This window comes from Pterocles gutturalis, unplaced genomic scaffold (genome assembly GCF_000699245.1).
Source record: "Pterocles gutturalis isolate BGI_N339 unplaced genomic scaffold, ASM69924v1 scaffold140, whole genome shotgun sequence".
Classification (NCBI taxonomy): domain Eukaryota; kingdom Metazoa; phylum Chordata; class Aves; order Pterocliformes; family Pteroclidae; genus Pterocles; species Pterocles gutturalis.
Window position 1 is genome coordinate 69,576 of NW_010142993.1, and position 25,470 is coordinate 95,045.

General features: G+C 44.3%; 1 protein-coding gene across 1 annotated transcript in view; it reads left to right on the forward strand.

Annotated features, from left to right (window-relative positions):
- The window catches only part of LOC104469827 (voltage-dependent L-type calcium channel subunit alpha-1C), a gene marked incomplete at its 3' end in the record, with an annotated part of 91,674 nt that extends 66,240 nt beyond the window's left edge, over positions 1-25,434 (forward strand). The window contains exons 25-31 of the mRNA XM_010084538.1: positions 11,474-11,506; positions 14,538-14,666; positions 18,361-18,426; positions 21,606-21,697; positions 22,517-22,682; positions 23,558-23,685; positions 25,338-25,434. Of these exons, the coding sequence (XP_010082840.1) occupies positions 11,474-11,506; positions 14,538-14,666; positions 18,361-18,426; positions 21,606-21,697; positions 22,517-22,682; positions 23,558-23,685; positions 25,338-25,434 (711 nt within the window). The remainder of the gene's footprint in view (positions 1-11,473; positions 11,507-14,537; positions 14,667-18,360; positions 18,427-21,605; positions 21,698-22,516; positions 22,683-23,557; positions 23,686-25,337) is intronic.
- Positions 25,435-25,470: the final 36 nt, after the last annotated feature.

Genomic DNA, 25,470 nt, shown 5'->3' on the forward strand with positions numbered 1-25,470 from the left:
TATTCTGGCATCAACATTCGTGATATAATACAGTTATATTTCATTTTCCTTTTAATGCCAATATGTTTTTCCACTAAGCTAGTTAAAACGCTCAAAAGAAAAAATAATAAAAAACATTAGAACTACTCCAAGATGGTTATATTTTCCATTGGCTTGCTAGCCAGGATAAATCATTCCTTTTGCCTAGCAAAAGTTTCTTTTACCTTTTCCTGAACTTTGGTAGAGATTATATCTTTAAATGAGTCCATAGAAAATCTCTGTTTCCTTAGATCATCTCTTAATATGTTAATATTAATGTTAATGAATGATAGCTCCTCAAGCACTGCAAGTTAGGCGGTCAAAAAGGTGCTCAGGTGAGTTCAAATCCAGCTAGTTCTGTCATCTAAGGCAATTCCTTGAAGCAGTGAAAGATGTTTTATGGTGTTTAATTCTCCTTTTCTAAGACCTACTTTGTTTAGAATGCCCAAGGAATTTTCCAGCATTGGCTGTTCTCCACAAGCAGATTGCGGTAATAAACGGTGCACAACCCCCTGTATTTCACTCATTCAGTTTTGCTGCAAAAGCTTCTGTTCTTCCTCCAAATTTACAAGAGTTTTGACATCAGTTCTCCAAGACCTCATTGTGTGCACCATCTCATACTATTATACATATTCAGAGATCTGCTAAGTGGTTCCAGATTGCACTGCCAGTTGTAATGAAGGTGATGGAAGAAGGGAAAACACACACAAGTGTTTTACTTGTTTTCCTCTTTAACTTCCTCTTCTCCCCCATCTTCTTATCCCCAGTCACTTTCTCCAAATTTTGCTGAAGTCTTGGGTGGCAGAGATCATGCTTCCCATTCCCAGGAGCACTGGGAATTGTTTTCAGAAAGGCATTAATTAGTACCCCTCTACCTACTGTATTAGTGATTTTTTTTCCTGTCTTTCTTCAGCCAAGATACCATCAGTCCAGGGGAAAGGCTGTTCCTCCTTTTGAAGGTTTTTGTGCCAGGCACTTGACAGCAGTTCAGTAGGTGATGGGTACCATTTTGCAAACCCAAATGCACAGGCTAGCAGGAATTTTTGAGAGTCCCATTAAATAAAGACCTGATTGTGGGTTTTTGCTGGTAAGCAACAGAATGTGGCCTCCCAACTAGATTTCTAATCAAGGGTAAAAGCATATAAACTAATTTTACTCTTTCTAATATAGTCAATATAGCACCCTCTTTTAGCTCCTGCCCCTCTCCCTCTGCCCTCATTTGTAGCAGCCAGGCAAACACAAGGGGATTTTTTTTATTTCTCAATTGAAAACTGATTTTCAAATTGCTGTGTTCTTGCCTTCCCTCACTGATCTGTTCTTTGTGGAGACTCTTTGGCACAACATGCCAACAAAATGATTTCTGCTTCATATAGCTTCCTAGACATCTGCTGAATGGGATCCATCCCCACCTGCATCCAGATGACCTAGCTGTAGAGGCTGGATTGCTGGTTATAGTCAGCTGATTGATGACAAAAATGTGGCTCTGGCTCTAATTGCTAGTAAAATTGTTGCAGAGTAATGGGACATCCCAACTGGTCACATCCCAGTCATTCTCCCAAAATACACTTTTAAACTTGGAGATACCAGTCTGCGGTGCTGTCTGCTAAGCCTTGTCTGAGTGACTGGGAGAAAATCTGCTTCACTCAAAGCAAGGTCAAGTGACATTTTTTTCCTAAACTGAACAGACATGAAGGCAAAGGTGCCTCAGCAGTAAAAAACACTTGTTAATAGAAAGGCACTAAAACAAATTGATATTTAGAGCTGGGGATTTTGAGTTTCAACTGTTTGCCCAGACTTGAAGATAGTAAATCACACACAGTGAGCATTACATGTCATCCAAGCTATCCCTACTATTTCTTTTTTAACCAATGAATTCATCAAATTACTAATCATTTATTCTTGGAAAGAGGTGTGGAACAAAAGATCTGTTGCTCAGTACCTTCGCAACAGCTAGCTGCAGTCTCCATATGACCACCTCTAACATGCTCTGCTAATGCCTGTGACTGGCATTTCCAATCCCAGAACAGCTTGCAGGCTTTATTGTATCTCATATTAACATACAGAAATACAGTATGATACTGTAGGCCGTTCTCTTCTAGGAAACATTTTGCATCAACATTAAATAACATCTAATTTAAAAGGCAATGAAAAGACACAGCCTGGGAATCAAATTCTAACTGCTACAAATCTCAGATGAAAATAGTCCATAACAAACTCTCTCTTTGGGCTGCTAGTATCTCTGGCTATCCTCCCTCAAGCAGAGATTCATTACCCAAAAGTAACAGGGGCTGCTAGTTTACCTGTATCCACTGTCTCTTGCAATCCACATGCCTGCTGCATTTGAGCAAAGACAGATTGGGTTTTGCCTGTTTTCAATGTCACGTGCAGATTCTTTCAGCACTTTCGTCAAAGCATAAGATGGCTCATTCATCCTCACCTTGTCCCAGAGCCTTTGGGCTTGACAAAGGAAGGATCCTGCCTGCAGAGTCTTTGAGCTGGTAAACTGCCTGACTTCCTCCCTGGAAAAACCTGCTCATTATCTATTCTCCATCTAGCTCCATTAATGCCCAGAAGAATTGTCATACTAAGGAGTGAGTATTTTGCTGCAGACCACAGGCCTGCTTCTGACCTTAATACCACCAGTGTAATTCCCCATCAGTTACACAGGAGTTGCAAAGATGCTACTGAAGCTTCCTTCCAGATTGACACGCTCCTGCGAACCATATCCCAGTAAACGCTTCATTACTGAGCTCCCAGCAAAACTCTTCACAGATGGAGCCCTATAAAGTCCAAAGGTCCCCAGCCCCCTTTGTGCCATAGGCAGGTGAGACTGCCCAGAGAAACCCCAGTAACATCGATACACAGAGGGCACCAAGTTTCTTTCTTCCTTATCCTTTTCCCACACTGTGCAATCCTATCAGCTAATTAATGAGTAATTAACAAATAGTTGTTGAAGTGCTCAAATGCTCAGTGCACTGAAGACAAGCACAACCATGACAAAAGGACATACTTCTAGGAATTTGCTTAACTCCTCAAATCATCAGTGCCCAGGGAAGATGAAGCTAGTAGATGATACTCACCCTCTCAGTACTAATGGAATATTGCAAGGTGTTGGAGACAAGGAAAACTGTGCCTACCTATTGCTCAGGAAATTAATCTTAGAGAAGAACTCTGCTGCTCTTATCCTTTCCAAGACAGGCTGTGAGATAGTAGAAGAAATGGAAAAATCTATACCTTATCTGCATGCAACAGCATGTCCTTAAAGTAACCAAGACTGGTATGAATGCTTTGAACAGTGTCTTTCTTTATTTTCATTTCAAGATCAAAATCAGTGGCATGGTCTTAGTACACAAGAACCTTAGCAGGCCAAGCCATGTCAGAGACCATCACTCTATTTGCAGTCCTCCAAAGAAGCTGAGCTTTCACAACACTGATACAGATAAGAAGTCAAGTTGATGGATTTATTTGGGTGTTTGGGATGGGAGAACTTGGATATGAAAAGAACCATCACTAGGAATGAGACAAAACCAGATACAGGCTGTGCTCCTTTTGGAGAACCAGCCCCACATATTTCCCTCCTTTCCTCCCTCCCAAACAATGAAAAAAAGTAAGAAAAGAGAAGAATGACTAATGTAAGAGGGAACATAAATTCCCTAGAAAGGTGGGGGAAAAGAAGACTGTCCTTTCCAGCAGAGTGATTAATACGCTGCTGGGTTTAGTGTTTAAAAGCCATATTAACTTTGCTGTAGAAAAGACAGTTAAGCACATTGGTCTACTTCAAAACAGCAATGAGGAAACCATTGGCATAGATGGTAACAGAGCCGAGGAAAGCTGGAGACCTCAGAACTCTAAATTTTCACACTTGCTCTCTCTTCGTCTTGCTCTGTGGTCTGGTCTGATGCTAGGGCCATCCCCATTAGTCTGCTCTGGGCTGGGACAGCCTGATTATATCCTGTAGGAGCCCTCGCCCTGTGGATCAAGTTGAATGAAAAAAGTCCACTCTGCCACACATGGCTTCTGGTAGAGGTGTTCAAATCAGCAAAACATGTCCTCAGCTAGTACTCAAACTGGAAAATCCTTAAAATCACTCCACCTGTAAAGCAAAAGTGAAAGGTCTTGCACACAGGTAGCCCTTCAACATTTATTTTCATGGCTCAGTTTACCTTCAGAGCCTCCCTATCCAGATGTTCTAGGGCTTTCTTTGGCTACCTGTCTCACAAAACACAAATAATAAAACACAGGCAAGCTGCACCTGCCTCTCTGAGTCAGACCAGTACTTGTACCTGAAGATGAGCACTACATCTCTGATAGTGTTTAATATCTACTTGTTTCTCAGGAGCCCCCCAGACTTGGTTACCATAGGACTTGAACTCATCACTTACCCAGAGTTAATGAGAAGGATTATTAAAACATCCTGAAAATTAAGAATAATTTGCATAGACATACTTTAACAATTGTTCTGCTTTTCTGAAAGTCATGGGGAAAAAAAAGAGCTTTCAGCTGTGTAAAAAGTGACTCTTTCATTAACTGTCCAGTAATTGTCAATCTAGGGTAATCTGCATAACCAAATTAAAGCAATTGACTTTCCTTGTATTTACCTTAAGCACTTGAAACCATAAGATTACTGTCTGACAATTTCATGGACATACATATGAAATTAATTAATAAGCTATTCAAATTGGTGTGATTTGCATATTTGAAGCTAATTAGAAAAGCAAGCTCTAGAATTTCAAAATCGTAGAAGACATAAGAAACGAAGGAAAAAAACTAATAGCTGCGGGACTCATTTGCTTTAGAAGTTACCTTGACCTTATTAACTGTATTTGAAACAGGCTTTTGTTGCATATGGATATGCTAATATTTCCCCCAAGATCTGAGATTATGTGGAATCTATGTGAAGTATAAATGCATATATATTCCATTGGTATGAGCTGGCACTTTATGTATAATGACACACATGAGTTAGTGTCAGCAGAAATGTAATGGCAAACTTGATTGCAGGTGTCACATTTCTCCTAATTCCCTTTATTGCACCAAATAAAATTTTAATTCCCTAGTGCAAGAGTCTCTTCTGCAGAGCTATCTGAGGATTAGCATGTTACATTGCACTGGAAAAAACTTGGGGCTTTTTCCAGGGAAATCAGCAAGGTGTTCACCATTTGTCCCAGTAAAGGCAGCATCATACACCTTGATTCCCTGTTTTCCTGTAAGATGGCACCCTTTTCTAATAGGCACTAAAACCAAACCTCAATTTATGAAAATTATACAAAACAAACTCCAGTGCTTCACCTATGTTAGAGTTATAGGAGGACTTTGTTTCACAAAAGCTCCTTGTAATATTTTTTCTGTTTTAAAATAGAATAAAACTTTAAAATATCATCCCAACAGAAATAATTTGCTTAAGTAAAAACAGTTTAGCCTAGGATTGATTTTTTTATCATTATATAACATTTCTAATTGAAATGAACACTCAAATTGAAATGTGAAAGGACAAAATGTGATATTTCAATCTTATATTTCTTAAATGCTTTTTCAAAATGGACATGTTTCTACAGAACATTTAGCTTTCAGCATCAGCATTCTTCTAATGGAATATATTTTTGTAGAAAAAAAAAATTCTGGCTAGTTTTACTGAAAATATTCCCAGAAATTCTCAAAGAACTGCACACTTAATATAAGAATGCAGAGTTTGAGCAGCTTGCCTGGCTTTATTATTTTTTTTCCCTGCTAATAATTTGATTCCATCGTAACGTTGTGGGAATTGAGAATTATGCCATCTGCAATCCAGTGGTATTCCCTGTCAGAGAAATACCAGATATATTTCTGCCTGGTCTTAGAATAACTTCACAGACTTTTGTGGCAGGTGGTTTATCTCTAGAGTTCTTGTGATTAAAACCACACACAGCAGTGGCAGACAGATGACTCTGGAGGCGGTTGTGGTAACTCCCCAGTGTAATGGCGGGCTATTACCTGCCAGCAGCCAGGTTGATTTGAAACCCTGATTTTTTCCAGCTCTCCACAAAGACTTGTGTTGTTCAGACAGCCTCTTGAGGTCACTTCAGACTTTTGACACTACAAACGCCAGAAAAAGTCTAGTAGCTTTTCTTTTATCATGTGTCCATGGCACTGGTAAATTCTAAATCTCCTTTTTTCCTATACCCTGGTAAATTCTTGTTCTTCTTGAAGTTCATGTACTTGCAGATCCTATCTCAAGCTTGTGTGTGACCCGCATGTGTGAAAGAAAAACTCCAGAACAGTAGTGCTGTTGGCTTGCAATTGCCCTATTTGTGCCCTTTACATCCAGTCAAGATGAAAGTGGCTGAGCAGCTGTCTCCCTGTAGCAACAAAATCAAATCACTGTTGCTTATCAGGTATCCCTTAATGAAACTACCTTTAATTCCCCTCAAAATCCCCTCAAAAACATCATATGTTTCTATGATGATTTCATTTCCCCAGAAATGTCTCTTTCCGCCCTTCATTTCATGTCCAAGAAGGTCAGAGATACAGTATGGCTTAAGTAGGCAGGACTCTTGGAGGACCTCTAGCTACAAGGAACTTGAGCTAAAGAGACCAGTATCCTAGAACTGCAAAGGAGCTACGCAGCACTGCAGCCTTCTCAGGCGAACTCTAAAGTGCGGATTCTCAGAGGCATCCTTCCTGCAATGAACAGAAAAAGCAAGTGAACATCACCCCCTTCCTCATGGGAGAAGGCTAACAGACCAATGGACAAATTTCCAACAGATATGGCATCTTCACGGGCAACTTTTCATTCTCCAAATGTCAACAGCAATCAAGGAAACATCTTAGCTGGTATCTGTCATCAACAACCAACTACAGCACATGGTCTCCTAAGACCTTCATTGACAAGCCATATTTTGAATGAAGAAATGCCATTATAGATTGTTTGTCACAAAAGGCAATATAAGCATCTGAACACATGTTTTCTTGAGAAATATTAAGATACTCTGTGATATCACAGTGCCAAAGTCTCAGACACAGATTTCCTCTCTTTTCAAACCTAGAGCTACCAGGCAAAATTAGAAGGCTGTCATTGTACCACCGCATTGACTGAGACAACTCTGACTAACAAAGCAACAATAACATTGTTGTGCATTCCACTGCCTAAATGTTCTCCAGATCAAGACAGGCCAAAGTTCTCCACAACATAAAGGTTGGATTCTACATTACAAAAAGAGATTTCTCCCTACAAATGGGCGAAGTCTTGAGAGAAAGTTAAAAAAAAAAACTATCAGCAAGGAATTTTTACTCCTCAGACATCAGGAAAAAATCAGTTTGGACTTCCTAGCAAAGAATGGATCCTCTGAAGGAGCTGAACTCATCCTCTCCAGTGTGTTCTGTCATGTAAAAAATTACTACTATCAACAGTGCTGGTAATGGGAGTGCTGCCTGCCTGTACCATCATCTCAGTGGCAGTCAGGCTTCTACAACTACTGAAACATATTTACCCAGCAGCCAAGGGGCCTCCTTGGATGTATTGATAAAATATATGCTGTACAAACCTAATGGCACTCCCCTTCAAACGTTTCTAGGTGCTGCTTCTCTGGATAGCCATTATAGTTGTCAGCAAACCAGCCAAAAACCCCAGGGAACTCAAACCTCTCAACATGGTCCTCTGTCTCCAAGGTTCCACAGGGATGAGGTGGGATTGATGTCTCTTGTCAGGATTTTTCTACTGAAACTTTAATTTGGATCTGTTTATTAACAACTTATTGTGTTTTACCAAATCTTTATCTATCCAGAAGGTATTCTAAGCCACGTATATTTCAAGGGACTTTGATACTACCATGACGGTACAAAGTCTTCAGTCTTTTTGCTCATAATTTTGCTCCTGCCTTTACAGCTCTGAAGACCCAAGTCATCTCTTCTCAGAATTTTGGAATGGATTACATTATAGCATAAACATTGTATGATATTGACTGTTATGTATTGCACTTGAAACATTGAAAGTGGTTCTCCTGGAGTGCAAATTTTATCCTCTCCTAGCTTCCAAAGCATTCACGGTATGATCAGGATTTGGAAAACTGTAAACACAACCTGTTAAAAACTATTTCCTTGACTCGATGGCAAGATCAGACACCAGCTTTGATATGTGAGTCAGTATGGAGGTTCAGGACACTCTGATGCTCCCTGTACCCTCCTGGAGGTGGTATGTTCTTTGCAAATAGCTGCCAGTAAGCCTGAGTCCCACCTATGCAGGTGGAGCAGTTAGCAGGAACACAGTACTACCAGTTACCTTGTTTAGTACTATGGTCTCTGAGATTTTAAGTGTCTCTCCATTGAACAACACTGTCTTTTTTTCCCAGAGACTTCCTTGCTTGGGATCCTGAATTCATGATGGGCATAAGTTGTGCCTGTAGGGGCTTTGAAGACACACACAGGTTAGCAACAGCTTGAGCCATGTGTCTATTGAAAATGTAGGTGCTCTGGTAACATTGTACATTAGTCCAAATGAGATATATGCAGGCAACAATATTCTGAGAAGCTTTTCAGACATGCTTCAGGGATCCCTCAGTCTTTATCCTACTGAATCTTTACTTTGACTTCTAGAACCTGCTTTTCTGTTTCTTGACCTCTTCTGCTCCTTAGCATCTCTATTACCTTTTTTAATATGGTGACATCAAGAGGAAAAAAAAAAAAAATGGCCCAAGCAGTTTCATTGCACTCATCCCTGTTGAGTGCCTTTACATGGATGCATCCTGCCTCAGATATTTCTGTTCCCACTATTAGCCTGCAGGTTCCCTTCTACATTGCTCTTAATACATCCCTGGACTTGTTTGTGATTTATACTTCAGGTCCGTTTTCTCTATGATTGAAATTGTGCAAAGCATCATCTCTTGACTGATCTCACTGTGACTGTTGTTGCCCTTTCTCATTCAGTTATGTGCATGCTACTTGTGCCCCAAATGACAAGAGCAGAGTAGAATACTGGGAGTTCCTTTGCAGGTTAGACCACAGAGTACAGCCAAGGCCTCCTTCTGTTAAGTGGTGTAGCTTCTTCAAAAGCTCTTTCAGAGACATTAAACAGATGAGGATTTGCTTTTGCAAATTGTTCTGAGATTTGTAGAAATGAAATCCTGTCCAATTCATATGGGCATTAGATACTGGCTTTAGTTCTAGGTACTTATCACCGTGCCTCCAGCCCTGTGAACTGACATGACTACTACGTTCTCAGGTGCAGGGTGCCTCTCCTCGTCCTAAAACTGGCATATCTACATCACTTGCAAAGTTGAAGATTCTCAGAAAATCTAGCAATAGCTCTCTTGGCTTTATAGTTAGGAATGGCCACACTGAAAGTCCCAGTAACGGGTCCTCAGATATCTGTGCTCAGGTCCATACGGTACCTTTTTAGCACAGGTGGAAAATGGTTAGATTCGGCTCCTCTCTGAAACCTTTGTGGATATCAGAAAATGTATTCAACAACCCACAGCTGAGGGTTGATTTCCCCCCTCATATACTCATGCACAAAATACTGTATGCACAAGCATATCAGGAACCTCAGCCCACTGTGCAACAGTGTGTACTAATACCACCTGCCAGCATTAACAGAAACTTTCCCATGCTGCTTTTAAGCCTTCACTGTAGATAGTGAAATAATTGCTTCATATTTGACCCCATCTTAAAACATAGGTCAGTTAGCTCAGGGAATAAGAGAGGAGTAAGTCAACCTCTACTTCACTTTCTTAGCAGTGCCAAAGATACTCGGAACCTTAGATTTCTAGTTTTTCAACATGTTGCCAACTCCTCTGAGTTGAGTATCCCATATCAACTGTGCCATCTTAACTCCTTATACAGTCCTATCCTTTTATACAGATTTTTTTTTACTGTTATTTTACTATTATCCACACTTTCTGATTAAATACTAATTATTTCAGAATGACAAGCAAGGTATAATGTTCCACAGTAACTTAAAAGACTTCTTCAGACAGTCAGTCCTAGATGCACCAACACCGCCAGCCAGGAAGGGTGGAGAATCCTGAAAGGTGCTGAAAATTTCTGGGCTTTCTTCAGTTAGTTTGAAGGGGCTTTGTACCTTCTGCCAGGAATGCAGCAACTAGCAGAATAAGGGTCCTCCCTTATTCCTCACTTCGCCCAGCAACTCAAAATCAAAATCTATGCCTGATCTGTAAGAAATGTCTCTATGGGCACCGCTCCTTTATTTGGTATGCCAGTCAGCTTTTGCCTGTATGTGATCTGAACAGAAAACACAAGAGCAAACATGTGAAAGACGAGAATAAAAGCAATGAAAGCTGACATTACCAAGCCAATGAGTTAACCCAGAAGACTATTTTATGATTAGGTGTACCTTGTGTTTTCAATTGTTCTCATTTGCCTCTATCACCAAAAAGGCTGTGCATCCAAAATGCAGTTTTTATTTAGGTAATGCTGGTTTGGTTACTGCAGTGTCCTTGGAGAGCAGAGGCACACTGCAGGAGTCCTCCAGGGCACTGGAGATGAAGAAGAAATTCAGCTTTGCTAACGTAGTCACGGGAAGTAATGACAGACAAGTTTGGCGTAGGGGGTATATGGCAGAGGTTAGGCCTGAAGGATTATGTTACTATTGAACTGAAGGACTCCTGATAAAGCTAGATTTTACTTAATTGTAAATTCTGCTGCTTACACCTAAGGGTGTTTGTGGCCTTGGGTGTTTTTTAGAACTGCTCTCAGTATTGGAAGTGGCCCCAGAAGTTAATCAAGGCATGTCAGGCAGAGTGTTTGCAGCAACTAGACCCTTACAGGCATGACCGAGGCTCAACTCAGCTCAGCCTGGCCTCCAAGGGTCCTTGGAGATTTGCTGTGAGGTGAGTGGAGGTAGACCAAGATAAGCATCTTTACCAATGCAGCTTCCACAGCTGGTGGTGGGTATTGTAAGGTTGACAAGAGCTGATTACTCTGTCCCAGCCCGTTGTCTTAGTAACAACAATGTTAGCACCCAGAACCATTTGTAAGGGAATAGGGATATATAAATAGAAAGTGTTGCTTTAGCACTGGGATATTATGGGTTTACAAACCAGACTGATGCACTAGAAGCTGGCTGGTCCCTGTTCAGACATGGCCCAGATCCGAGTTGGGGAGCTAAATCAGCCCCTGTACTGAACTTGGTAGCAGTGATACAAAAAACATTGTAACAATATCAGTACCTCTACTGCCTGGATTCCAGGATGTATAGCACTCAGAAGATACTGGGTGCAATTCACATGTGGTGGTAGTGGATACAGCTTACATCAAATTCAACGAGAGTTGTACCTACTTCTGCCATGGCCAGCTTTGATCCTAGGCATTGTAGGGAATAAGCCCAGCCTCTTGTGCATTTCTTTCAAACTCCCTTTTGCCCTTTCCTGCCATTTTGTTGCTCCTGTGTTAGCCAAGACCTAGTTTACTAGGGCTCTTGATTGGAGAATTATTACAGGTTATTTCTGTCTGCCTTTCTTTAAAGCCAGCTGAACATACCCAATGCTCTTCCTCTATGGTAAGACCGAAAATACAGACCACCCTCCCAGCTTTTGTAACACTCTCTCTAACACACTCCTTTACTCTCTTCCCCGTGATCACGAGTTCTCTCTCCAAGCCCAGCCTAGTTATTTGTGCATGAAGCTGCCATGTCGTGTATTGGTGTGAGTCTGGTGTTCACATGAGCTGTGAATATGCTGCACATGTGTATATCTCTTGTGCATCCTGAGCTTTCCTTTGGTCAAGTTAACTGTCGTTCTGCCTTCTAATGAATCACCAAGAGAGAAGCTAGACCTGGCAAGATTTCTTGTTAGCAACAAACTATGTCACTGTCAATGTGACACTGAATGAGTTTGCAATGTGACTTCATGTCCAAGCCTCCAGGCTACAAAGGATTGGGACTCTGAAGTTCCTCTTCAATGAGTTGATTCACTGTAACATTTGAGTTTGTACTTTGCACAAAAAAGAGTAAGTCATGCAATGGCACACACAAACTCTGCTGCCTTGGTGTCCTAAGGCAGTTCCCACACCACTCCAGCAGAGTTCCATTAATTCCAGTCTCTTGATTGCCACTTTGCAGAACCTCCCTCCTCTGGCAAGGATACGCCTTTAAAAGCTGGATGAAAGCCAGGAGAAAGCAAGCACCAGCTAATCTGTAGCCACCTAGTTGTAAAATAGCCGTCATCTCCCATAACATCACAGAGTTTTTTTGGCTAAGTGGTTTGATGCCAGTAGATTGCAGATTTCTGTCGGGGGGAATTGCTTCTATTTCATCCACTGCTCAGACTTTGCCTACTCCAGGACCCTAGGAGGATAGGCATAACTTTCTGCCTACAGCAGCTGCCTCCTCTCAGCAAGGAAAGACAAAGGAATGCTAAAACCTGTGTCCAGACCCATGTCCCAGCTTGCTGCCATCCAAAGGGCCAAGCTGACAAGAGCAGCAGCATGTAGAATATGAAAACAATTTTTTGGGGGGAGGTCACAACCACAGCAGTACCGCTGACCACCCAACTTTTAAATTTGGGCCTCAGCTCTCTTTTAGGTGGTATTGGAATTTAGCTGCTTAAAGAAAGTGGAAGGGAGGCCCTAGGACTTCTGTAGGACTGGGAGAGGTGTGTGACCTTACAGTTAGCCTTCGGGGACTGTAGTGCTGAGACTATTGAATGCCATGATTTTTGGTTTCTTGGAGGCTGCATTCCCTCCTTCACCTCAGAGCAAAAACTCTGATTCACTGAAGTCCCCAGCCTGTTATCCAAGTCAGAAAATGAGAATGATGTGAGATGCAGGGAGCACTCAGGCTTTTCCTTAACACAGCCTGCTCCCCTAATCTTTTTCACCCGGTGACAGTGAGTGCCATCCTTTGCTGCAGACTGGAGAAAGCTACCCAAAATATTCACTGGTGATTCACCGCAGATAGACAGACAAACCGCAGCTGGGGTGCAATCCTGAACTATTGCACATGGTGCTGTGCTTTCTGTGCAAGCGGGGCTCACACACTAGCAAGCAGCTATGGCCCCCGTATGCCCCCATGGCTCTACACCACGAGCTGGCCCACGGACCCAGCCGGCGGCCAACAGCTGAGCACCAATCTGCTGATCCTGGGTTGGAAACAGGAGCACACACAGCTCACAGGTACACGTCCTCATCTGGACATATAATCCCAGAAACATATGTCCAGGCAGTTCCTATGCCTTGGGTTTTATCAGGAGCAGACAGACAAGCAGCTGCCATTTTCGCTGCCCGGTGACGGGAAATCCAAAAGGTCTGTTCTCTCTTGGTTTACACAGTGGTGAGTAGTTAACAGCAGGGGTGATCTGCACTGTTTCTTCCTCCTAAATGTTGCTCTTTCGGTGGTGTTCAGACTCAAACTGTGGTCTTTGCAGCCTGGGTGGGGACAGAGGAGGTTTCTGTGCACTTCTTTGCTCCACAGCAGGTCAAGTGTCAGGGTGACAGCATTATCTCCCTCTGCAACAGGAGGTCACAGTCCCACAGTCCTGCTGCTAGTGGAAGCCACCAGCTCCGCAGGCTTCCCACACTATTTTAGTGGGTTAAGGAAGTGGGAAACATGGCATTTTCTGTGCCTCGCCTCCCCTTGAGGAAGGCAGCAGGTCCTCCGACGAGGCCCAGGTGAGCATGCTGCCGCAGCAGCGCTCAGAGGGACATTGCCGTCACCCGTGTGAAGGCTGAGGAACGTCAGAGCTGGTTACAGGCCCAGGGGAAATTGCTTAGGAACAAAGCAGATGCTGTGAGGAAAAGGAAGAAAAGGAAAAAAAAAACAAAAAAAAACCAAAAAAAAAAAAACAGGCCAGAAGAAAGACTATTTTAAAATACTACACGCTTGAACAGTAGCAGCAAAGCCAAAATAAAATGTTTTTAAAAAACAGAAGTCAGTGCGCAGACTGTGGGAAATACAAAGGGGTCGTGGGAAATGTGAAAGGCCTGAACGCAGGGCAGCGGGAGTGAGTGACCATGGCCCAGCCCCCAGCAGCATGGCCACAGCAGGGCAGGGACAGCGGGGCTGCCAGCAGTGCTGGTGATGCCAGCAATGGGGCAGGGGCAGAGCAGGCCTGGGACCTGCTGCTGTTTCTCAGCAGAGCAAGGGGCATGTGGCAGATGTCTGGCACCAGATTCACCAGAGACACTGGCTGAGGTGCTTGCTGGGGTAAAACACTCGAGACAGGTCAAAAGACAGTTTCTTTCTCCTCCAGCACAATGTCAAAGGAGAATTGCATCTTTCCAGTGTGGGAAGGAGATATAATGGAGGAGCTTATAGCATGACATATCCCTAATCCCCAAAAGTCCAGACAACCTGAAGGGAGAGGCTGATGGCCTCGAGAGCCCTCATAGAGTAGCCTCACCACCATGGGAGAGAGAGGGCAGGCTTGACCAGCCTTGGCCTGTCCCCAGAGTGGTGGGGCAGTGCCAGCCCAGGGAGTGGTACCAGGACAAGGAACAGTGCAGTGAGCTCTCGGCGTAGCGTCCTCTGTGGCCCAGTGCCCCTGTTCCTCCCGTGCTGTTGTAACTCCTGCCTCTGTGCCAATGGCTTCCAGAATGCAGAGGAAAACTCTCGCATCTCAATCACCTTCTTCCGACTCTTCCGTGTGATGCGTCTTGTGAAGCTCCTGAGCCGAGGGGAGGGCATCCGGACGCTGCTTTGGACCTTCATCAAGTCGTTCCAGGTACTCTTTCACTTATCTCTAAGTAAGACCTAACTTTTTTTTTTTTTTCCCCTTAAGGAGGGGTTTCACCCACATACCTGATCTCAAAGGTTGCTGGTCAGAGCTGTGCACACCAATGACACATGGCACGAATGAGAGTCAAGTAAATGGATCTCACAGAGGCATATGAGTTTCATCTTTAAAGCACGAGTAATTGCTTGAGACCTTCCTGAACAGCCTTGACAGTTCAGTTCAAGTCAGTTACCACCTATCTGTAACCCTTCAATCTCCTCTTTCTCTTTTTTCTGTTTTAGCTGTATTTTTTATCTGTTGCTTTAAGCAAAATATGCAGCTATGGGGAAGGCCTGGGTCTCAATTAATCTTCTCATAAGCCTTGTTTTGAGGATTTCCAGTGAATATTAGAGGTGTGTGGTCCCCATGCTTTCATCCAGGAATAATTTAACCTTTTTGGCCCCACACCTTTGTCCCTGGTAATGATGCCAAGCTATTAAATTGCTGCCGGTTTTGCCCTATAGGCAGGTTGCATTTCAGTGGTAGGTAAAGTACCAGAGTAGATAGGGGAAGGTGAAGGAGGCCAAACTGGATAAGAATCATCACCTCTGAGGGAAAACAAGCACCAAGAGATAGCTATTTGCTAGAAAAACTGCTTCCAAACCAGCCCTTAACCTAGCCACACATAGAAAAATGGTAGTTAGGGATGAAGCATAGCATATGCCTGTATTTTACAAGTGCTTGACCTGAATTTACGGGGCCAGCACAACCTGGATGTTAGCTGGGGAAAGTCCAGAGGAAGCATCAGGGAAAGACAGCACAGGAATGCACATGGTGGTCTAAATCGAAGAAAAATATGCAGGACACACCATTGGGCAAAAGCATGAAAGAGTAACTTGTGCAACACACAAGTCCTGAAACAGCAAATGTATATCCCTCGGACTGGGGATTTAAATGGTCAGTAGTATTTGTTTTGACTCAAATCAGAAAGGAGCTGAGCCACCATTTAAAACTTAAACCTCACCAGCTACAACAGAAGCTGGGACCAAAGCCTGCAGTGCTGTGGATCACCATGACTTCTGTCTCTGTCAGCAGAAGCAGTACATGTGTACACCAGGGATCAATCCGAACCTTTTCCAAGGCAGCTCTCAGGTGGTCTCGGTAGCCAGATCACCAGGCTCATGCAAAGGACTCTCATTTTGCGCGCTCCTCGACTGCCAGGGGATCTAATATTGCACAGCAGTTTTCTCACACATCTGTACCACAAGTGACTTTTTCCATTGCTTACATGGTTGCTAACTTCCAGGTTGTTATTTGAGCAGCTCCAGTGGGAACCATTTTGTCTGCATGCATAGGAATGAGATTCCCTTGGCACATCCCAGCCACTCCTGATGCAGGGGACAAGTCACACTTTCCAGCTCCTGCTTCCTCCCCCCTTGCCCCTGTGCCCCTCCAGCCTCTTTAGCTAAACTAAGCTCATTTCCTGAGCTTAGCTTGCCACAGCTCTTGGCTGGAGAGGATGAGATGGATGGGAAAGGGAGTGCCTGGTACTTCCCTCTAGTGACCTTCAGACCTCTTTGACTGGAGAGTCACTTTTAGGCAGGGTTGTAGAGTGATGGGAGAAAGTATCAAGGGAAGTATCTTTCACAGCAGGGGAAGGAAAAAAAAACCCACCACACTGCAAGCAAGTGTCTTTTCCCTTGAAAGCCTTTAGCCATTTATAACATGGTATTCTCTGCCTAGAGCATCTCTTGCAACTACTGGGAGGCTCTTTTTGTAGCTAAGAATAGCCACTGTGCAGAGCTCTTAATTCAGCCACTCCCACTGACAAAATCTGGGATCCCAGCAGACTTTGTCTGGCATGGGCTCTTCTCCATGTCCCCACATGCTTCCAGGAAGTGTCTCTGCTCACACAGAGCAGCCTAATAAGCAATGAACTTGTGCTCAAGTTCAGAGCCCGTTGTAACTACTATGTGCCCTATGCGTGGCACACGGTGCTTACATACAAGTTGGGGCACTGGTCAAGAGGAGTGTGTGGTGGGAAAATGCTCAGAGGGGTTTCCGTCTGCAGAGATAGCAACAGAGCCCAGGCTGGCGAGTGGGAGGAGTAGGAAGTGAGAGGGGTGCTGAGGGCAAGGCAAGGCCGTGGGAATCACAAGGACGAAGTGGTTAAAGCCAGGGAGGGACAGAGACGGAGGAGGACAGAGCCAGAAGAGTGGAATATGGGAGTTGGGGAGCTGAAGGAGCCATGGGGAATAAGGGGCAGAGATGAGTACGAAGGTGCATCAGTGGAGAGGAGTGGGCTGAGTGGAAGAACATGGGAAGAAAGTGGAGGGCCAGACAGCCAGGAGAGAAGACATTTTTCCCAACCCCATTTGAAAGAGAGAAGAACTGGTAAGGTTATGTACCTTGCGTCATGTCTGGACGCTATCCCAGGAGCTCTTTTTAGGTCTTGTGTGTATCAAGTCCCAACTAGATCATCACAAAATGTTTGGAGCCCAGTTATGAGCTGGTGTATCTCCACTGACATTGTGGGGTTACTACACAGATTTGGCTGCCCCCACAAAACACAGAGGAGTCTGCCCTGAGCCTCAAGATAATGATTACAGACATTGTTTAAAGGTTTGATTTTTTTGCCATTTTGATATTCAGATCTCTTTGAGATCATTTCTGCAGATCTTAGTCAAATCTCCATAGTGGTCAGTGAAAATTTTTCCTCGATTCCTCCTGTAGGATTTAGCCCTGTTGGATTTAGGCATTAACATAAAATGTGTAAATAACCTTAAATTAAAAAAAAATAATACTGTTACAGGCTTGTTATACTCTGTGAAATGGGGTGTTCCAAATCCAGATCAGGGACTCTACTCACATTTTCTGGACAAATGTGTCTGCCCATTGCCTCTAGAGTAAGGTCTAGAAATCTCTGGTCTGAGCACTATATACTTCAAAAACAAAGAGTAGAAAATTCCTCCACAAAAGCCTGAGCCTGTGAGGTCCCGAGCTGTGCCCTTGGTTCCTGCTTGTGGCAGAGGAAACCGATAGCACTCAACACTTTGCTGATTGCACTGGCCTCTTCCTTATGAGGCAGCTCTGCATATCAGGGCTCTGCATTTCCTCTTCAGCAGCTGATCGCAGACACTTAGTGCATTGCAGACACCATCGCAGACACCATCACAGACACCTAACACTGAACAAGGAACAAAGCTGATGCTCCTCTAGGTACTCAGCATGGTACCAGCCATTGTAGCAGAAGCCTTGAATTGAGATCTCAGCAGCTGTTGCATTTTTTATTTCACCAGACTGGATCCAGAAAAAAAATCACATTGCCATTAGTGCTGGAATAATAACTGGTTGTGAGAGTTTTCTCCTCTTGGTAAGAAGCTGTGGACACTGTTTTTGCCCTCGCTTTCCTCACTCTGTCAAGGGCAGGATTGATTTGAAGGCAGCAGAGCTACACCATCACGAGTGGGAGCAGAATCAGAGCCTGCTTGAGCTGGGTGGCAGCAGGGTTGGCGGCGGGGAGGGCAAGCAAATGTGGGCCTGTAGAGGCATCTAGTGGCCATCTGGCCAAATTACAAACTCTACGTTTGGGGCCAGCCTCTGCCCAGCATTAACCAGGCTCCAGTGCACCGGGCTCGGTGGACAGTGCTTTCTTTTTTTTTTTTCTTCTTTTTTTTTTCTTTTTTTTTTTTTTCATTTCTAGGCTCTCCCCTACGTGGCTCTTTTAATAGTGATGTTGTTCTTCATCTACGCCGTGATCGGGATGCAGGTAAGTGATGCTAAAGAGCTCAACTGTGTCTGTCTTCTCATGTTAGAGTTTTGGGAAGTGAGTTTATAACTAGATCAATGTGTGGTTGTAGGGGCTTACAAGAATGTTTTTGCCCAGTAAGGTGAGATGACAGCTAGCATTAGTTGGAAAACATTGTCTGACTATGCACTTCCAACAGAAGCACAATGCACTCCAGAAAAAAAAAAAAAAAAAAAAAAGATTACCCAATTAATGGCAGAATGCAATATGCAAACAGTAAAAGGACTGTGCCTGCCCTTCACACTCTCAAAGGAATACCCAGCAGCTGTGGCAAGGGAGATTTTCTGTCTTGCTTGCTGGTTCAAAATAGTTGTTTCAGTGGGCTTATGGCTGTGCTGCACTGAACAACCCCAAATTTCTCTCTTGCATCACTTTCACACTGGTGTAACTTCCACTGAGTTGTAAACACCAGCTTTTGATTTACACCCATGAAGGTAAATATAGGATCAGACATAATGTACCACAGCTCTGTGTTTGTGCAAATTCTTGAGGAAGTTGCATCAATACAATATCCTATTCAGTCTGCAAAATGAACTTGTAACTGACTTGAGCATTCATCTGTGCAAGGAACTGATGCTGCATACAGACCATTGAAGAAAGTATGTGATATAGGCATGGTCTGTGACAGTCTCAGCCTCATTTGCTGTGGTGCTTTTCAAACTAAGCTTCACTTTCCACTTTGGTGTTAATCAAAGATCTCAGACAAGACAGCCACCTTGGGACCAGAGACCAAAGTATAGAAAGGCATGACATAATTGCTTCCAGAGGTCTTCAAACATGACAGGCTTCTTAGTTTCACAGTGCTAACAGAATTTGTAACAAAATGCATCTGACCTCTGTGACCTTGTTTTAATTTGTTTCCTGTGATTATAATCACATCTTTTCACAGACTCCATCTAGCCTCCCCCAGTTTGAAAAATAAAACTAGTCTTTTCTTGAATTATCATAGGTTACCTCAATTGCCCCCAGTAATTACAGCTGTCATTTAGTCTACTAGGCTCATACTGTAAACTTCCCTGTGTTGCCTTTAATATCTAACTAGTTCAAATGCTCAAGATCTTGCAGGATTACCTGTGCTATATGGAAAATCACTTGAGAGTATTACACTAGTGTTATGTAGCTACACAAAACACTAAAAATGGCTTCCAAGCACCCACACAGATGGGATCTACAAAGATCAGGGCACTGCCAGGGCTAGGTATTTTATTCTGTAATTTTATTCCCTTTTCTGTCAACTAGTTCTAAGTTGACTATTTAGTCCTTGGCTTTCATTCAAGCCTCTGTTATAATAATCTCAGCAGCCTGAAGATCATACATCTGTCTTTCACATTGATCTCGTTTACTAGATCGTTTCCTGCCCTCCTGTCTTCCAGTGAGAAAACCAACTTCTCCCATCTTCCCTCTTTGCTTAGAGCCCACAGACCTGTTATCATCACTTTTTGTCCAAATGGCATCTCAGACATTTTGTGTGCTGCTCTCTTGAACCTGCTGACACACAGAGTTCCCTCACATGCAGGGACACATAGGATGGAAAATCCTTCCTCACTCCATTAAGCATCTACCTTGAAAGACTAGATGTACCAGATCTGATTAAAACATAAGAATTTTCTACCACTTTATCTCAGCTATTGCCCTGACTTGGAGTGTAACAACTTTCAAGCCTCACTACCCAATGTGCCCAAGTGGAAAAATCCAAATTGATGCTGATGGATGAAGCTGCTCATATCATGGCCCAGGAGGCACAGAATAGAGAGGCCATGAGAGAGGAATCCCTACCTACAGCTCCTCATAGGTGCCTAATGCACAGCACCTGGACTAGCTAGTGCCTCATGTTTGAGGGAAGCTGCAGGGTTGAAAGGAAAATCAGACTTCCGCATGGGAAGTTCCCTTGCCTACACTTGCCTGAAACGAAAAATATGGGCTGCCTCTGCTCAAACTGCCTCTGAGCATTTAAACTCTCCTCCTGCTCCTCCTCGGTGCAGCTGGGGCTGTCACTGTTACCCGCAGCGTGGGGGCGGTCAGGGCTGGGGAAGGCCCACACATCCATGAGGAACCCCCTGCGGAAAGCCTGCCACATACAAACCCTCCCTCCCATCTGGCAATGGCCTCCCTGCCATTGTCCCCGCGCTTCTCTCCACGTTGTTGTTTCTCTTGGGGTGTTAATTATCAGTGACATTTGCTTGAAAAGAAGCTCCATGTTCTCTCAGAGCTGCTCTGTTCCTGCTGCTCATTTTGGCTATGAGATTACAGCGCTCAGTCCTTGAGATCTCTGGCACGTTGCTATCGAAAGGGAATAAATAGTCCTGGCTGACCATGCTGTGCAGACCTCTCTGCCAAGCAAGGTGTGTTAACCTCTCAGTCCTGGAGCCCAAAAGTAACAAAGCTATATAAGACTTCTTTAAAGAAGCCTGAAACTCTCCTGCACTCGGATTTCACATCTGAGGGCAGGCCCCTAAAAAGGTTTGCTGATGTTGCAGGCTTTGTGCTGGGAGTGGATGAACCAGTCAGTGCAGCAACAACTGGTCACGGAAGGAAGCTGTAAGCCATCCTTGTCTGGGCAAATCTGGTCATCATCTTCACACTGCTGCATTTGGGGCCGAGGCGGGGGGTGGGGAGTGCCTTTAACATCTGCTGGTGACAAGGGCAGGTGTTTGGGCAATCTCTAGATCCAAAGCAACATACTTTACATTGTTTTGGGAGGATCCAAGGCACCCCACAGAGTTGGAAGCTCAAGGCTTTGCAGCTGTTGGTCTTTTGCTATCATTTCCTCTTGGTGAAGACAGATAAGCAATGAAGGAAGGAGCCTTTTCTTCTGTGTTATTGATTTCTCTCAGCTGGACCCCATGCCCATACAAGTGCCTGTTAAAATAAGGCCCCATATCATGTATTCACAGTGTATGAAATAAGGAAGTATGTCTTGTTTTAACAAAAGATGCCTCATGTTACAAAATGAGTGCTTTTCTGGTGATAAACTACAAGCAAGGGAAGCAACAGTAAATATGAAAGACCTGTGAAAATTATTTTTTAAGAGAAGAGCAGATTCTGTTAAAACCCAGTCAGGGTGAGGCCAAGAGCTCCAAGTGATAAGAGGTTTGGGGGTTTTGCAGGACTAATCTGAAAAGACTTCTGCTTTCTGCCAGGTGTTTGGTAAAATTGCGCTGAACGATACCACAGAAATCAACCGCAACAACAACTTCCAGACCTTCCCTCAGGCAGTGCTGCTGCTTTTCAGGTGGGTGTCTAACAGCTCTGGAACGTGTCAGTCTGGGATGCATGATTCCTCTGCTCTTGGGGACAGCTTATCTCCTTCTACCTTGTCACGCTCACGAGGTGAGTAGAAACATGTTGTCCCTTAGTGAAGGAGCCTAGGAGCTATGTCAGATGAAACGACCAGTCCAGTAAGCCTTGTACCCTGCCAGCTGACCTTGGCCAACACTCAGTGCTGGGGATGAAGGCAAACCCTCCTACTCAGAAGGAAGCTTGCCAGTTTTCAGTGCTCTCAAATGTTCATATGCATCACAAACTCCTCCTTTCCTTCAAATCAAGCCAGTATGACTTCCAGCTTATTTTAGCAGGGAAAGGGACATGAACTCCCACTCATGCTTTGGCGTGGTCATGCCTGGCTCAGCTTAGCACATTATCCTGCTCCAGCTGTGGCCAGGTATGCTGAGGCCAGAGATGGGTGCTCAAAGAGTGGGGAGTTAGCAGAAATTCAACACTTTCTCCTTGTTTTCAAGGAGTTTTTTCACGCAATCCACAGGTGTATCACACACATCTCGATGACTCTGGCTGGTTGGAGCATGACAGCCCCATACCCAGACTAGCAAAAGTCAGTCAGAAACAACACGCTGATGATGGCAATAAAGCCAAAAAGAGGAGCAGGGTATGCCAGTGTATGTCAAAGCCTGACCATCAGCTTAACTTGCTCTTAATTGACCTCAGTGGCAAAATTCCCATTGATGTCCATGGGAGCAGGAACAGGTTGCTAATGCTCCAGTCCCTCTCACATCAAAGGTCACTGCTGTCTTCCCTTGCCCTTTGCCATGCCCAGGTGTGCCACCGGTGAAGCCTGGCAGGAAATCATGCTGGCATGTCTCCCAGACAAGAAGTGCGACCCAGAATCAGAGGCAGCCAACTCCACCGAAGCTGAGCACTCCTGTGGCAGCAGCTTCGCCGTCTTCTATTTCATCAGCTTCTACATGCTCTGTGCCTTCCTGGTGAGTCTAACCCAGCAACTGAAACCTGCCCTCTGTCAGACTGAGTGCTTGCCTCCCCAGATACCAGCACTGCACAGCAGAAGACTCAAAGAGGAGAAATCTCCCAATGGGGTCTTTCCCAGCAGCACCCTTTCAGTGGTGACACCCCCTTGGTCACTGCCATTCTTGCTTCCCTCCAGTTCTGGAGGGTGCTCTGCTTCCAATCCCAATCCTTTGTACACAGCAAAGGAGTGCTCTTCCCCCTTCCCCCTCAATGAGAAAACCAAATTAGTGTGTTGTGGGCTGTGCTGAGGCTAGCAATGCCTCAGCCACACTTCCCACCTTCCCTCCTACCTTCCTTCTGTCTGCTGAGCAGGTTTTTCCTCCCCTGCCAGCAGCAATGACTGTGAGAATACACATATCCCACTTGCATCTGTTCCGTGTTGGCAATGCAGCATTGCTCAGAGCGACAGCACATGCTCTGCAGCTGGCATCAGTGCACAAAACTCTCCCAGTGAACAGCAGCAACATTTTTAAAGTTTTGGTCTCGGGCCAGAAGAAAGGACTTTCATCTCAGCCCCACTGCCTGTAGAGGATAAACCCCAGGTTCTCCCACCACTACCCTGTTCTGCAGGGCAAAGACACAAGTAAACAAAAAGCCATCACAGCATGTCTAAGCGTTCAGCAAACGTGGGCCTCATCCATTCAGTAGGGAAGAGAAAAATGTGACCATGTGAGAATATCCCCCCATTTAAACTGGGGTCTGGAGGGACAGAGAACCCACCTTCAATGGCTTCCTGGTTTTGTGAGTTCAAATCCAGACCTTATATGGAAAACCTGGTAAAGTCTACTGTTACCTGCCTCATCCTTCACATCATCTCTGTCCTTGTTTGCAGATCATCAATCTTTTTGTAGCTGTTATAATGGATAACTTTGATTACCTGACACGGGACTGGTCCATTTTAGGACCACACCACCTGGATGAGTTTAAAAGGATCTGGGCAGAGTATGACCCTGAAGCCAAGTAAGTAACCCAGCTGGGATATCAGAGCTCCTTGGGAGAACAGGCCCATTGTTTTCTATTCTCTAGACCTAGGGCAGTAAGTTCCATGTTCCTCCTGCAGGAACACTTTTTTTCTGAATAAATCCTAAAATAGATACCTCCACAAGGTGTTGCTGGTGAATCCATAGTCAAGCAGTGCAAGGATACACACAAAAATCTCAATATTTAGGCTGCACTATTACCTTCCAGGACATTGCTTCACTTTCAGTTTAGGGAGGAGCAGCAGGAGATTGAGCAAAGGAGGCTAGAGAGTTGGTTTATTGTTGCATGTGTTTGGAATATTGAGCTGTGACTCTTCTATTTGACTTTCTACTCATAGTAGAGCTGCTGTGCTCAAATCTCCATTTTGTCGTATGTCATATAGGCCCATCACAACCTGTACTTTCACATGGCTGCGTTACATTGTCTGCGGGGTTATCCACAGCAGCAGACTTGCAGGGATTTAAAGTTACACAAGAACAACTCACACAACGGCTTAACTGACATTCAGTATTATATGCTCTGTTTGACACATACTTAGGCTTAAAGTGCATTTAGATCCCTGTGGCATTACAGTACAGTTGACAATTGTAATTGCAAAGCCCCCTTCATAATGCAAAAACTGTGGAAAGAGCTCTTAGTGTAAACTAAAAGCAGATCTCTTTAGGAGACATGGTGTCAAGATTAATTTGGGCTCAGGTTCTGCAATATGTGAGGCCATGTCACATTATCAGAGTGATATGTAAATTGAAACCCTCTTTCCTGTCCATGGTGACTGTCCAAAGAGAGTTTTGATATCGATAGGGGATAAGCACAGAATTCTAATAAATATACTGTTTAACAGAACAGATGCTCCTATTCGTGCTTGTTTGAAGGCAAGACTGCAGTGGCTGAACCTTTATAGTACAGATAGCTGCTCAGTACAGATGATGTCCTGTTCCTTCTCTTCTACAAGTGGGAAGCTCTTTTTTTTTCCTCTTCCCCATCCATGTCCCATGCTTGAAGCCCCACTTCCAGCTCTGGTAGCTCTCCACCCTCCATGAGAGAGTTCTTCTTTTGAGATGCCATTTACAGAACTTAAAAGAAACCCAAGTGCTGCTGTGGAGGAAATTCAACACTTTGTTTTGCACTGGCTCCAGTGACAGCCCAAAGCAAAAACTAGTATCAAAAGATAGTGTCTTGGGGCTATTTATATGGGAGGTAAAGCACCAGGACAAAAGAGACCCTTTGCACCTCTGTGCCTGCTGTAGCCCTAAGACTGAGAGTTAAACAAGCAGCCATAGATTTTGAGCAGGTCAGCGATGGGAGGACAACCTAAAATTGTCCATTCATGCACTGAGGAACGGCAGCATTCAAAACACCGAAGTCAATTCTTGCAAGTATTGACTTGTGTACGTCTGACAGCTGGGTTTTTTGTACTAGTAGAAGTTACACGCATGCTGGGCAAATCCTGAGGAACGCACCAAATGCAAGAGGCCTGAAATAATCCCTTCAACTCTGTCCAGGCTACAGGGAATGGCAGAGTGGGGCTGGCAAGATCTCAGTGACACTTCCAACTGCATCTGCGCTCTGCAGGCGGATCAGCAGGTCGCCCCGCGGTAAGGATACAACCCTCACTGTGTTTTCTTCTTTAGGGGACGGATCAAACACTTGGACGTGGTGACACTGCTCCGGCGCATTCAGCCCCCTCTGGGCTTCGGGAAGCTCTGCCCTCACCGGGTGGCTTGCAAAGTAAGACACGCTGCGGCGCGGGGAAAGCTGGGAGCC